Source organism: Mangifera indica, chromosome 9 (assembly GCF_011075055.1).
Source record: "Mangifera indica cultivar Alphonso chromosome 9, CATAS_Mindica_2.1, whole genome shotgun sequence".
Classification (NCBI taxonomy): Eukaryota; Viridiplantae; Streptophyta; class Magnoliopsida; order Sapindales; family Anacardiaceae; genus Mangifera; species Mangifera indica.
This window is the reverse complement of record NC_058145.1, coordinates 18,119,587-18,134,315: the sequence shown is the minus strand read 5'-3', so window position 1 is coordinate 18,134,315 and position 14,729 is coordinate 18,119,587. Positions and strand designations below refer to the sequence as shown.

General features: G+C 35.8%; 2 protein-coding genes across 6 annotated transcripts; one reads left to right on the top strand and one right to left on the bottom strand.

Moving 5' to 3' along the window:
- Nucleotides 1-695: 695 nt before the first annotated feature.
- On the bottom strand, nt 696-9,209 carry LOC123225529 (arabinosyltransferase XEG113-like). Of its 5 annotated transcripts, none has more exons than XM_044649524.1 (13): nt 8,696-9,209; nt 7,821-8,111; nt 7,509-7,714; nt 7,256-7,361; nt 6,330-6,586; nt 6,038-6,173; nt 5,543-5,637; nt 5,396-5,449; nt 5,139-5,252; nt 4,386-4,484; nt 4,171-4,290; nt 1,449-1,535; nt 696-1,368 (listed from the first exon to the last, which is right to left on the bottom strand). In XM_044649524.1, the coding sequence occupies exons 1-13, from the start codon at nt 8,880-8,882 to the stop codon at nt 1,201-1,203; spliced, it is 1,920 nt and encodes a 639-aa protein (XP_044505459.1). In that variant the 5' UTR covers nt 8,883-9,209; the 3' UTR covers nt 696-1,200. The 5 variants fall into 5 exon arrangements, with proteins under 5 accessions (XP_044505459.1, XP_044505462.1, XP_044505461.1 ...); XM_044649527.1 differs by having other exon boundaries at nt 7,256-7,324; nt 7,595-7,714; XM_044649526.1 differs by having other exon boundaries at nt 8,726-9,209.
- A 2,539-nt stretch (nt 9,210-11,748) lies between these two features.
- LOC123224767 (calcium/calmodulin-regulated receptor-like kinase 1) lies at nt 11,749-13,619 on the top strand. Its single transcript, XM_044648474.1, has 2 exons — nt 11,749-12,224; nt 12,961-13,619. Exons 1-2 carry the CDS (start codon nt 11,750-11,752, stop codon nt 13,614-13,616), a joined length of 1,131 nt encoding a protein of 376 aa, XP_044504409.1. The 5' UTR covers nt 11,749; the 3' UTR covers nt 13,617-13,619.
- Nucleotides 13,620-14,729: the final 1,110 nt, after the last annotated feature.

Here is a 14,729-nt window from a genome sequence, read left to right as displayed (position 1 = left end):
CAAGGGCATAGATTGTGATTTTCTGTATAATCGGTTTGAATCATATGAACAATATTGTATACTAGTTTGAACAAACTTGAATTGGATAATATAACTTCAAAGTTAAGTCTAGAGCTCAAACTAGCCCTAGGTTTGGTTTAGTACAGATATCTACCCGAAACTACAGTTTATTCAGAAGATTGAATGCTTCTTTGATCTTTCTGTTTGATGATTGCATTCCACGAAACATCCTTTTTGTCGCATATCCTGAAGTACTGTCTCTGCAGCCTCAGTATCTCCACACTCTGATCTGAATATAATGAAATGCGAGAATTGGCCGTGACTAATCTCAACAAGACAAGTGCACGGTGCAATAGCCGCCCACAAACTCACACAATCGACTCATTCTCCAGAGCAATTCATTTCCTTGAGGTACAACAAGGACTTCTCAGGATGATCATTACGGAGACAACCACTCATTACTGTATTCTTAGATGCGATATCTCCGCAATCCATCTTAGCAAACTCAATACTCGGGAGAATTAAGGTCAACACATTTTGCATAAATGTCCACAAGTGCATTGCAAAGACTAGAACCTGAAAGCATCCCACTCATAATGCTTAAATTATGAAAAATCCTTTTAAGCATTTCATATGGGATGGTGTCCAAACAACAATCAGAAGAGCTGTGGAATCAAACCTTGTGCCCTTAGTCATCTCCACAAATAACTCCAATTCCCTATTAAAACAATAATTCTCAGTACAGGTACTGATCATAGCATTCTAAACACCTCCATCCCCATTACAAGGAGTTTGTTTTGTAGCTTGTACAAGTACAAATTTTAACTGCATAATTGTGAATAAGTGTGTACCATAATAAATGATATAAAACCTAGGAAATGAGGTACAGAGACCATCTTCACCTCAGAATCTTTAAGTTACATTTCTTTTATTTGGAGTTTAGACAAGTTCAAATTTTTTCCTATGGATAACCTGAAAGGGGAAAATATAGAACGCAATCAGGCTTTTTCTCTAGATCAAAAAAATTAGTTATCGTCTGTCAATGGATATTGATAAAGCCCTCTTCCTCAACTACTAATATAAATACAACCTCTTCACATAACCGTGTTTAGGAAGCAAACTAGCTGTGGACTATTTTTTTCTTCCCCCATTATCTGTTACTGATAGTAGAGCCTTTAAATATCTTCATGATGTTAGGCCTCACCAAGGTGGGTGATCATCCTCTGACTTTTGAGGCGGGACTGGTTTCCAGCCAGGTTTCTCGTCCCAGTACATGTCATAATATATGTGTCCAGGGGTCTGATTCTCTACACAGCACCATATGCCAACATACTGTTTCACACGTTTCCTGAATTTCTCATCTCTTGTCTGAACATATTTTCCAGATTAAATCAGCATATATTAATCCTGATTTAATTACAAAGCAACAATTAAGAAACCAAACTTGCCTTGTCAGTGAAACCCACAAAAGCATCTTGCATTGAAGAAAACTGAATGACTTTGACATCCTTGAAAGAGGAGAAAACTTTCTGGAACTGCATATCAACAATCAAATTAGTACATTAACATAGGTATTTAGTCAAACAACTTGAATGAATATGTGCACAATTTCAATTACATGAAGGGTAAGAGTTGTTTAGCTAAGTTGAGAAGGGACAGATACATAGATGCTAGCATAGGCAATAAGTAATTCAATATTGACTAAACATTAAATTATATAATTGAAATGAATGTAAGATAATATGACATATTTAAACAAGTACCTTCCTTTAAATACAGAATTGGAAAGTTACTTAATTTTATTGGGGAACTATCATTGCAGTTAATCTTTGCCTCTAGATCTTTGATAACGAACTACTAACATGTCATGTCTTCTTAAATTCATAGATCTATTAGTTGTAATACTCCTAAACAAATTTTATATTGACAAATCACAGAATAGATTTTGGATATGTATATATATCTCACATTGTTTGGAAATATTAAAAGAATACTAGTTAAATAACTTATAAGCTCTTAAACTATTATGACACATTTTGGACTGCAAAATCTAAAAGTAAAATCATGATGGATTATGTATTCAAATCAAGACAGAAGCAACTCATGCTTGGCCCTAGGAATTACTTGTGAGCTAACCATAGGTTCAGCAACTTATGCTCATGAAAAGTCTTCATTAGATCCCATAGTAAGGGACCAATTTGGCTTAGTTAGGTGTCTAACCTGAAATTACAAAAAATCTGCATCATCTTACATTCTTCTAAAAAATATAATGTCACATGGGTCTGTAAATGCATATTATAGCAAGAAAATAATCGAATGTGGTGACATTGCCATGTTTCAAAGGTAGAACTTTTAGCTCTAACATGTTAACTAAGAAAATATGCCAAAATGCAAAGGCTTGAACCAAATGTGATCAAAAGAATCAGTATGAGGTGATTTTAGTCCCTTTTTTTGGATTGGGAAAATATCATAATGTTAGGAACCCAGCTTTTATTTAATCAAAACACAAAAAACATAATAACTAAAATATTTCATTACTAAAAACATTACAAGATAAACCGAACAATTCGAGGAGTTCGGGACCTCCCATTTTCCGGCCATTCGAGGCGCCGGAGACCTCCCATTTTCCGGCCATTAGAGGCGCCGGAAACCTCCCTAAATCAGCCAAAGGTGACTGCCCTCAAACCCAAACCCTAATATTTTTCTCCCCTTTTCATCTTTTAAAACTCAAACATATATTTATAAAAGAAATGAGCCATTGGATTGGGGACAAGTGTCCCAATCCTAACATTTCCCTCCCCTTCAAAATCATCTTGTCCCCAAGATGAGTTTTCTGTTTTTTTTTTTTTTTTTCAGCTGTCTCTTCCTATCCAAATCTGTTTCCCGCCCACTGTTTTTTTCTTTTTAAATTTTTTTTTTTTTACAACTGTCTTTTTTTTTTTTTTTAATATATATATATTTTTTCTCTCTCCTCTGCTTCTTCACTTTGCTTTTCTTCTTTCCAACGCCCCACTTTTCTTCTTTTTCCCTTCCCAATAAACCTACCCACTGCCTCCACCTTTTTTTTTTTTTTTTCTCTCTCTCTCCTTTCTCTTTCCTTCTTCTTTCCTTCTCCTTGTCTTTTTCTTTTCTTCTTTCTTCTCCTTCGTTCTTCTTTCTTCTTCCTTCTGTCTTCTATTTTTTTTTTTTTCGCTTCCGTCGGCGTTTCATTTTCTTCTCCTTCTTCTTCTATTTTCATTTTCCTCTTTTTTCTCTTTCCTTCCTTCTGTCGCCTGACTTCTCTGTTAATTCCATATCGGTCTGTCCTGCGAAATCAACAGGAAATTTGCAGTTGCTTTAGCAGCTCCGGTGAAGGCGAAAAAAGAGCTTCGGTTTGTAAGCAGGAAAGAGAGCAACAAATTCTGGGCATTCATGTGGAGTAGATTCTCGAATAAGAGCAGGGGATTCTTTTGTCCGAACACCGGATTCCCTGTGATGATTTTTCTTCAAGTCAGCCTCATGAACATTTTCCGGCGACTCATCACTTTTCCGACCATCATCTATCTTCTCCATTGGATCGAACGCGCTCTGATACCATTTGTTAGGAACCCAGCTTTTATTTAATCAAAACACAAAAAACATAATAACTAAAATATTTCATTACTAAAAACATTACAAGATAAACCGAACAATTCGAGGAGTTCGGGACCTCCCATTTTCCGGCCATTCGAGGCGCCGGAGACCTCCCATTTTCCGGCCATTAGAGGCGCCGGAAACCTCCCTAAATCAGCCAAAGGTGACTGCCCTCAAACCCAAACCCTAATATTTTTCTCCCCTTTCCATCTTTTAAAACTCAAACATATATTTATAAAAGAAATGAGCGATTGGATTGGGGACAAGTGTCCCAATCCTAACACATAATCAAAACGTTTTCCCTACTTTTCCACATTTTGTGCCAGGTTACTATGGTCTAATCGTGGCCCAAAGAAGCCCCGAACAGGCCACCAATAAAGCTAACTGTTTTTAGGAAATTCACTTTACACGTCATATAAATCTCCATTGCACCCAAAACCAGTATTTTGACTTCTAAATGGTCTATATGTCTTCAACTTTATATTTTTATTCTAGCTCAGATCTCCGTATATGCATTTAAAAGATAAGAATAATAAGTTTATATAAAGTCTAGAGTACCGTTTCTTCACTAATAAGTCTTGGAAATCTGAGTACTCCTGGTCGAGTTGTATTGTTTGATGCATGACAATCGCCTAATCCATCTTGACAAAGATGAACTTCAAGCCATGACTCTTTCACCTAAAACAAACATCGAAGGCAAGAAGCTCCCACTTTAGCAACATAAATTAACACTGCACTAACCCATTTGTCTATACCAATCTAGTAATTATTACCTGTTTAGGCAGTGACGGATTGTCAAAAAACGTATACTCTCTAATACCAATGCTGGGGCCAAAATCCTCCAATGGCATGTCTTGCAGCATGACATTTATCTGCAGTGTTATGCATATTTCTTAGAGATGCAAGGAAATCATTTGAAAGGAAGACAATAAGTAAAGCACTAGAAAAAGGCAAAATTTAACTTTAAGATCTCTCATTTATCTTCTCTACAATAGCTAAAGGAAGATTCAAACTCTACTAACATAGTTATATTAACAAGCTATGGAAATTAGTAATTCTTCCAACCAGCTCCTAAACTTCATTAAGAACACTTACCGTTTAAGCTGTTTATAGTAATAAAAATCACAAACTGATAAGTAGAGAAAGAAAGGTTCATCCAGAAGAGTGGCTCGATACTTAAGTGCATTCTAAACAAATGAAAGATATAGTCATATAATTAAATCTATCCAGATATCTACTTGAATTAGTATTTGATAACTTTTTTAGAAAACTGAAATTCAGTTGTACAAGTCATGAATTGGATTATCTTCAATGTCAAGAGATGCAGGCAAAGGTCGATAAGTTTCACCAAGAATGCTCAGTTTCTTATCAAAATAATACAAAAGAAATAAAAATTTCACCAAGATAGCTGAGATAGGAATTCGTGTTAATGGCTTCCATCAGTATCACACACAAGAGCTTCAAAATGTTCTTTTTTTGTGAAACAGATGTAAAACTTTAAGAAATTGGCTTTAAAATAGAGGTACCTCAAATACATGGTCCAAAGGACAGACAAAAGGTTGTCTAGTCATAGACCCCACCAGAACCCCTGGATGTCCAAACCAAAGCCTATCCAGCCTGCACCAAAGTTTCGGCATGACCTGAAAAACACACAAAGGAACAGAAAAGTCAAAATGAAAATTAAATTGACACAATGGGAAAATAATCTAGTTTATTTTCCAGAGAAAATTGACACAAATTTTCAAATGAACATGTTAAATTTTTAGTTGCCAATTGTTCTCACCAGTGTACGATTCAACAATGAAGCAATAGCCAGGGCTGTCCTTATTTGTTTCATCTAAAAAAATAACAAGAATACAAATTATGAGATGAACATAGAGTATGTAAACAATTGTCAGTAAATAGAGTAAATAAGTTAATACATGCATACTTGGTAATTGATAAGAGTAAAGTGAGATTCCAGATTATGCTCCCCATCCAGTAGCAAGCTCTTTGGAATAGATGGTTTAAATGACAAGAAACCTCCTGCATAGGTCACCCAGAATAACATAAATTGCAGTTTATTGTTGAAGGAGAACTTATCTCAAATTATGAACCAAAAGAAGATAGCTAAATGCAGACATCCATATGTCCAAACGCCAAGTTTATTATTTCAGCTTTGGCACAAATTTGGTAACTCATGAAGAGGAAATATTTCATGAAAGGTGAGTTCCAATTGTTAAAATGATCGAAGGAAAGCCATAACAGCTAGATCATGAGTAGCAGAGAAATGAAAGGGTGGGTTCAGCTTGACAATAATACCTCCATAGTATCTAACCCAAGAACTTAAGAATTTAGGCAGTTGACTAACAATGATAAGTATCCACCTAAAACACCTTACAAAACATTATGGTAAAAAAATCATGAAAAGTTAAGAAAGTATTACCAGGTGAATCATAATATTCAGGTGGATCATAAAAAACCATGCCTTCCCGCAGTCGGTGACGCTTTCCTTCTGTGCCTGAGTACTGGAATGTGGTATGCACTGCATAGGGCTGCAACCTCAGCTGCTGATACATAGCCTGCCGGTATAGTATTAAGACATGATAAATTCTAGCATCCAATTGATTCTGTTGATGCATAATCACTAAACAATATAGTAAACAACTTAAAATTTATAATCAGTAACAGAACATGGTCAGGCATCATCATATCATGAACTAATATATAGATCCTACCTGGACAAAATAAGTATGCCCACTACAAAATATACTTGCTGGCAGAACTCCCAGCTTTAAATTACCATCATAAGCATAAGCAAGTCCGCTATCCCCAATAACAGACGGTCCTAACTGCCTGCGAACAAGATCATTAAATCCATTTTGATCCCATACTGTCTCATCGGCTAGAAGCATTTCTTTCCATTCCTTTGCCAATTTTTTAGAAGACTCTGTTGGCCGCCAATGGAAAATTCCTACATTATAAGCTGCATCAACTGTGAAGGTAAAGAAAAAAAAAATTTTTAGTGCAGTTTTTGAAAATTAATAAAGGCTCATCATAACCATACGATAGATACAAACATAAGATAGCAACAAGAATAAGTAAACTAGACAATTCAATCCATACAAGGTGAAACTTGGACTAAACTCTAAAGGCTGAAAGTAGACAAGCAAGCTTGTTCACAAATTGAACTTGACTCCAAGATGATTTAAAAGTTTTAGTCAAAACCATTCTAGAGTGGAGATAAAAGGTATCCTAAGAGAAAAGTTGATCATTGGGACCAGTTTAAAATTAAAACAAACAACAAGGTAGTTTCTCAATTCTAGTCAAACCCATTTTAGAATGAAGACATAGGCATCCTAAGAGACAGGTTAAGTTTTGGGACCAGTTCCAAATTAACTCTAAAGGAATACCAAAAATAAGAATTTGATTTTTTAGCCTCACAGAAAAGGTGTACTTTCTTCAAGGTGTCTAAACAGAAATGAAGCATAGGAGTAAATATTGTCAACTTAATAAGTCAACAAGCATTTGATATCACAACCATCAACAGAAAATTGTCACATCTCATAAGTGTTCATAGGTCATGCTTGAGTAGAAGTGTGGTTAATAGTGTAGAAACAGGGATTGGATATGAAGCATAAAATCTTAAATGTATGATTTTCACCTTGTTGCCAAATGTCCAACCTATCATCAATAACTGTAGGTACAACACTATCGCTTGATGTTAAGATATCTGCATCAGGATATTGAGCAAGATATGGAATTGGATTCTGTTGCAAAACAAGGTGGAAATCAACACAAATTTTTGACCAATTACTACACAATTTTGAATTTTGAAGTAAATTCCCTCAAAACAACATTACGAAATAATAAAGTTCTGAACTCAGTAGTAACAATCAGCATGCAATGAATGTAACCTTCAGCCAAACCATGTCAGTATCACACATCAACAGCTCAAAACCAAAAGGAAGGACTGAGTCTATCAGAATTGCTTTCTCTCTACCCATTTTATGAAAGGATGGTGAACCCCAGCCAACGTCTAGCGTGCTCATATGGCTTCCCATATCAAATACTGGAACACCTTTCCAATACAAAGCCTCCACCAGTTTGGTATCCATGGCACCTTTATGACAAAAAATTAAATTTCACTTTTGAGCAATATTTAGTAGAACTCCAAGTCAAAAACTTGTAGGCAAGCTACAACACTAAATCTACCATGAATAACTTACCAACCATGAGATTTGAGAGCCCCAAATCTGTCAAGTGTTTAACCCAAGTCAGGATGAAATCCATGAATGCATAGTTACCAAAAGTCAATATTATGACATTATCTTCTGCCCTTTGCTGAACGAGATCTTTTGTCAGCCGAAAGACCTTCAGAGGTGGCATTTTCTTAGTTTTTGGAACCTCCCATATAGGAGTTGCAGATTTGCTTCGAGTTTGAGATACAGGTGGTGGTATTGCACCCATTGTTGTACGGGAAAAATTGGGTGTTATACTTAAGTGAGAAGAATCTACATCTGGAGAAATATGTGTATGGAAATAAACTCAATCAGAGACACATATAAAGCAAGGTAAGTTTGATATATAGAGGCAGAACACCATTCAAACGGTTTTTCTTGAGAATCATGAGATGGAAAATACTATAAGATAAACTCTCATGATTGTTTTAGGAAGCATGAACTTCTCTCTTTTCTTCCTAACTCATAGAAACAACGAAATAATGCCACTAGCAGGCTATCATGACAAATCTACCACAAAACACAACATTGCATCGTGAACCAAAACAGAACACAGCTAAATTTTAAGTTCAGTAAGAACAGGATAAAAAATTTTAAAAAAATTTAAAGACATTTCGAATATCATTTGTTCCTACAAACTGATAATAAATTAAATCATGAAAATTCCAGATTATCATTGGATTACAGAATCAAAAACCATTTCAAGCACAAGGAACAAAGTACTAACTCAGACCTACTAGTTAAAATATTCCAAAACTAAACATGCAAGGTCCAAATCCATGAAAAAACAACAAAAACACGAACTGGGTCAGCATTATTATCTAAAAAGTTTAAAACTTAAAAAAAAAAAAAAAAACACATACAGGAACCAGAAGAAGGAGAAGAAAGCCAACTTGTGGAGGAGGCAGTGGTGGGTGACTTAGAGGAGCTAATGGCAGAGAAAACATAAAACGCAGAAACTAATATTCCGATAATCACAGTTGTGTAGATCGTTTTGAACAATGGCTTCGAATTCGCAGCCTCTTGATACCAGTTTTTCCAATCACCCATATTGGTTATTCTGACTGTGTTATGGATCAGTTGACTCACGGTTCATAGCTGAAACTTTGGAAAATTGACAGAAAACCCCTTAAAGATAAAATGACTCAAATCAGATTGAAAAGACACAAAATTTATGATCAAATTGCCAGCTTCATTGGCATTGAGAGAAGTATAAGTCCTAGACTTTGATGCAGTTTCTTTGTTTTGTTGAATATGTGAATGACTAAGTCACTGAATTCCTAAGTGGGTATGGTCATTTGGAGTTGTGTTCTTATTTGGTCAACTTGTTTTGCTCTTTTAATTTTTTTTCCCTTCTGATACCAAACCATATTTAGAATTCAAACCAGACGACAGAGATCTGATATGACATGGTGAATATGAATACATTTATTTGTTGGCCAAACGACTATTTCCCACCCAAGGTTTGATGATTTCTCAAGTTTCCACCCTTTAACTATGGAAATACCAAACACCCACCCATGACCTGTTAGATTTAACAAAACCCTAATGGTGGTAAGTTTAATCTCATTTTTCCCCCTAAAATTTTAAAAACTAACATTTTTTCCCTAAGCTAAGTTTGAAAATATTGCATTTCCCCCCCCCCCCAGGGTTTATTTCCAAACCCTTTCACTTTCTCCGGCGCCATCACCGGCCATCTTCCCCTCCCGACGGTTTTTCTTCCACCGACGGCCGCCCTAAACTCCTGCACTACTCATCCGACATAGAGATAAGTTGTCTGGGAAGAGAAATCGTCTTCCCAGACGACTTATCTGACGACGACGATCGCAGTTGGAAGATGAAGACGAAGATTAAGCCCGATCGCAGTTGGAACTTCGTCTTCCCCGACGAAGTTCTTCGTCTTCCACGACTTCTCCGACTCCGATGGGGGGTCCAAATGGGAGAAAAGAGATCGCCGGAAGGAGAGGATGCTTCGGGAGGGAGAGACCATCGGCAATGGAGTCGGAGATATCACCGGAGATTTCAAAAAGAAACCATAGGGTGAAACTGCGATTTTTTAAAACTTAGGCTGAGGGAAAATTTTAGTTTTTAAAGTTTAGGGGGGCAAAATAGATTCTATTTAAGTTTATTTTTAATATTATAGAGAAAATGACAATTTTACCCTTACCACCGTTAGGGTTTTGTTAAATCTAACCGGTCATGGGTGGGTGTTTGGTGTTTCCATAGTTAAAGAGTGGAAACTTGAGAAAACATCAAACCTTAGGTGGGAAATGGTCATTTGGCCTTCTTTTTCCGTTAAGTTAAGATGAAGACTTTTCAATGTTTCACTGTGAACGGAAGCCCAAGTTTCTTAGAAGGCCAAACGACTATTTCCCACCCAAGGTTTGATGTTTTCTCAAGTTTCCACTCTTTAACTATGGAAACACTAAACACCCACCCATGACCAGTTAGATTTAACAAAACTCTAACGGTGGTAAGGGTAAAATCATCATTTTTGCTATAATATTAAAAATAAACTAAAATAGAATCTAATTTTGCCCCCCTAAACTTCAAAAACTAAAATTTTCCCCCAACCTAAGTTTTAAAAATTAGCAGTTTCATCCTAGAGTTTGATTTTGAAATCTCCGATGACCGTTCCGACTCCATTGCCGATGACCTCTCCCTCCCGAAGCAGCCTCTCCTTCCGGCGAATGTTTTCCTCCCATTTAGAGGCTCGATCGACGTCGGAGACGCCTCTGGGAAGACGATCGTCTACCCAGACGAAGACAACGGCTTCGTCTTCGTCTGGGGAGACGAAGAACTTCGTCTTCCCCAACGAAGTTCTTCGTCTCCCAAGGCGTCTCCGACGTCGATCGAGCCTCCAAATGGGAGAAAAACATTCGCCGGAAGGAGAGGCTTCTTCGGAAGGGAGAGGTCGTTGGCAATGGAGCCGGAACGGTCGTCGGAGATTTCAAAACCAAACTCTAGGGTGAAACTACAATTTTTTAAAACTTAGATTGAGGGAAAATTTTTAGTTTTTAAAGTTTAGGGGGGCAAAAAGAGATAAAATTTTCAGGCGTTACGGTTTTGTTAAATCTAACCGGTCATGGGTAGGTATTTGGTGTTTCCATAGTTAAAGGGGGGACTTTTGAGAAAACATCAAACCTTGGGTGGGAGATAGTCGTTTGGCCGAAAAAGAAAGTGCAAACTGAGGTGGACTATTATCTTCTGGCGTGCTTAGTCATCTAACACCCCAAGTAAACAAAATACCTTAGAGATGTTGGGAAATGTATTTGTATTCTATGATGTTTGAGAATGATAAGATAAGATTAAATAATTTGTAAGTTTTTAAAAGGGTTTTAAATTGTAGAATTTAAAATTAAAATGATAACAAATAAAAAAATTGAAAACAAATATATTTTAAGAATACCTTAAGATGTTTTTATTAAGAGTTAGGTTACGCAAAAATGAGTTGAAACTTGGAAGCTTTTATTTCACATATACTTTTTTATTCCTTGAATTGGTTAGGTGATAGAAATATCAATTTGAAAAATTAGCAAAGATAGATGAAGGCAAAATTTGGGAATCTTGTATTGTATTTGTATCCCACAACAATAGCACATATATGAAATGCGTGACTTTTGCAAGCCACCGAAGCCAGGAATTATGTGCTACATATAATATATTCATTAATTTGTAATATTTTTTTATGCATTAATTCCATCATGAATTATGGACAAGACAACAAAAAAATGACAGATTTATGACCCTTATGTAGTGATTTATGACCAGACATAATGACACATTTGAGCTCTTCAAGCTACATTCCAAACCACTGAATCTTGAAAACTTCTCCACCTCTGTGGTTTATATTAATTGTGGTTAATTTTTCTGATAAAGAATAATAATGTTAATTGAATGAATAAGAATTACGGATCATGTGGTTGCTTGGATTCTCCACTACAAATCCAGGAAAGTTATGGGTTATTCCTGCAATTATAATGGTGATATTTTTCACCGTAATGTTGAGGAAGTTTGCAGTGTACCTTGAAGCTCAAGCTAGAGCTGTAGCTGTAGCTTCCAACGGGGAGACTCAAACAGACTTGGAGAAAGGCGGCCAAGATCATATAATTTCGAGGACAAAATGTTCTATGTGGTGCACTGAGGGAGTTATTAGGACTTACGCTCTTGAAGAGCTGAAAATGGCTACTAGAGATTTCAGAATTCAGATAGGGTTTGGAGCTACTTCTTTTGTGTATCTTGCAGAGCTTGGAGATGGAAGATTTGGAGCTGTGAAGAGAGTAATGGAGGAGAAAGGTGGTAGCAGAAAGATCTTCCTGGATGAAGTCTCGGTTTTGCTCAGGATTTCTCATCCAAATTTGGTGGGCTTGTTGGGTTTCTGCTTGGATAAAGGTAACCTTAATAACATCATTCTTCACTCAATCTGTAAATTCACATTCATACATTGAATCCAACCATCCTCTGGTTGGTTCATAATACAGTTAATTTTATTATTATTATTATTATTTTATAATTGTTCACCCCCATCCAATGGTTGATTTTTATACCAAAGTAGTATAACAGTATACAATAATTTTCTCCCATCTATTATTAGTTGCAAACTTAGCATGAATACTATAGCTTATTCTATAATAGATTATTTGATACCACTATACCTTACAATGTTCCTTATCTTGGACCATTTTCAAGGACATCATAAAACATGGTAGTTGGGTTAGGTTCGACCTGAGTTACTTGATATTGAATTAGAACTTGGATTAAATGAGTTGAGTTTTAGTTAATAATTTGGTTTGTTTTCATAAAATAAGTCAAATTTAAATTAATTAAAAAATTTTCAATTTAAACCTATTCGAACTAAATTCAAAACAAAACTATTTTCAAATCTAGTTTGAGCTTTAACTCATCAATTTTTAACTGATCTTGAAATAGGTCTTATTTTGACTCGATTTAAATCAAATATGAGTCCTACATAGTTTGCACATTTGATCCCATGGATTTTCTTGCCTACTTATTAGGCCTACCAAGTTGAATAAGAAACTTGAAACTGGATCCATTTTCAGAGCCTTAAATAGTTACACACAAACATTCAAAACATTTCTTACCTCCACACAAATAAATGTTTGAGCAGGAGAGCAACTTCTACTACTGGAGTACATTCCAAACAAGAGCTTATTTGACAGAATGCACACCTACTATGGCCAATCACAAGGAACACTTTCATGGTCTAATCGTTTAAGCATTGCTCTTGACATTGCTCGAGCCCTCGAGTATCTCCACTTAATCGCTGACCCACCTATCATCCACAGAGATGTCAAGTCCTCTAACATTCTCTTGATTGACAATAACCATGCTAAGCTTGCGGATTTTGGGCTTTGCAAATTGGGCTATGAAACATTTGCCCCGCAAACTCCAACTACCATCAAAGGCTCATTCGGTTACGCTGACACCAATTACCTCAAAACCGGAATCGTTTCACCCAAAAGCGATGTGTATAGCTTCGGAGTTTTACTTCTGGAGCTAATAACTGGACTTAAATCAACACAAGGTTCAGTGACACTAGCTGAATGGACAGAAGATTGCAGGAAAAATGATGATTCAGGGGTTTGGGGTCAATTGTTGGACCCAAAACTCAAGGGTGAGGTTGATTTAGAGCAACTAAAAGTGTTGGTGGACATAGCAAACTCAGCTCTAGTTGAGAATTGTGAAGGTAGACCAGATATAAGCAGCATTGTTGACAGGATTTCGAGTTGTATGGAACTTCAATCTCATGATGAGCTTGGGTAGTTATCTGTATAGTTAGATCAACAGTCCTAACAAAACTTAATAATTAATTATATTGATTCTTTTAATTGTAACAAGTACAATTAATTATTGTAAAGAAATTGGAAGGATTTGCATTATGACATGAGAGTTTGCAAATGAAAAGGTTGTGTTTTTAATTTTGGCAAGCATGATTAAACTGTTCTCATCCAACTGGTTTTGTTTGACTATCTCGTAAGACGAATATATAGAAATGAATCAATCAATGTGCCTCAAAAGCAGCAAAGATGGATTCTTCCCGGAATGCCACTCCTACTGTACAATGTATAGATTTAGAACCTGATATGTGCCCTCACCTCTTACTAATTACATAACACTATCATCCATTTATCTGTCTAAATGAATTTTGTATTAGCAAATATTAATGTGGCGGAGACTACAGCTCATGCTTGGCAGTCTTTGGTTTCCTGGTTGAATTAGGATTGCAGCAGCTAGCTTATTGAAGCAAAGAGTTTGTTAACCTTCAGCTTCGATCGGCGGCATGAAACAGAAATCGCATAAGGAAAAGGATCAACAAAAACTTTTTTATATATTCATCAAATTAGATTAGTGACGGAATTTATACTCCATAGATGTTCTTTCAAGCCAAAAGAGTGATCAACAGATGAGAGAGCATATGTGTGCTGCTAGAAAATGAGATATTTGTAGCTGGGTTTGAAAGAGTTGACTTGATTGAGGGCTTAAGTTGGCAAGTGGGGCAATATTATGCATATAATCTTGTAAGTTTATATATATATATATATATATATATATATATATATGTTAAAAACTTTAGGATTAATTGAAGTGATAGATAAAAATATATGTATTTTGTCATAATGTTAAGACTGGAAGTGGTGAATCCACAAAAAGCAGGTACAAATAAAGTAAATAGCCTTAGTCTTTAATGATAAATCTTGTTTATTTATTTATATATGTCGTACATTATTGCAAATATGGAAGTCTTATGTGTCATAATCTAAACAATTTGCCATGCATCACTTAAATATATATATATATATTTATATATATAGCTGATAAATTGAAGGAAGGGAAATGTCCACTTCAAGTCTCTTTAATGTAACTAGTGGCAGATCT

Coding starts and splice junctions, on each gene's coding strand:
- LOC123225529 (XM_044649524.1), bottom strand. CDS start 8,882: ATGGGTGATTGGAAAAACTGGTATCAAGAGGCTGCGAATTCGAAGCCA. Junction 7,362..7,508: donor CTGACATGGTTTGGCTGAAG/GTTACATTCATT, acceptor GTTTTGCAACAG/AATCCAATTCCATATCTTGC. Junction 1,536..4,170: donor GACTTATTAGTGAAGAAACG/GTACTCTAGACT, acceptor GTTGATATGCAG/TTCCAGAAAGTTTTCTCCTC.
- LOC123224767 (XM_044648474.1), top strand. CDS start 11,750: ATGTGGTTGCTTGGATTCTCCACTACAAATCCAGGAAAGTTATGGGTT. Junction 12,225..12,960: donor GGGTTTCTGCTTGGATAAAG/GTAACCTTAATA, acceptor ATGTTTGAGCAG/GAGAGCAACTTCTACTACTG.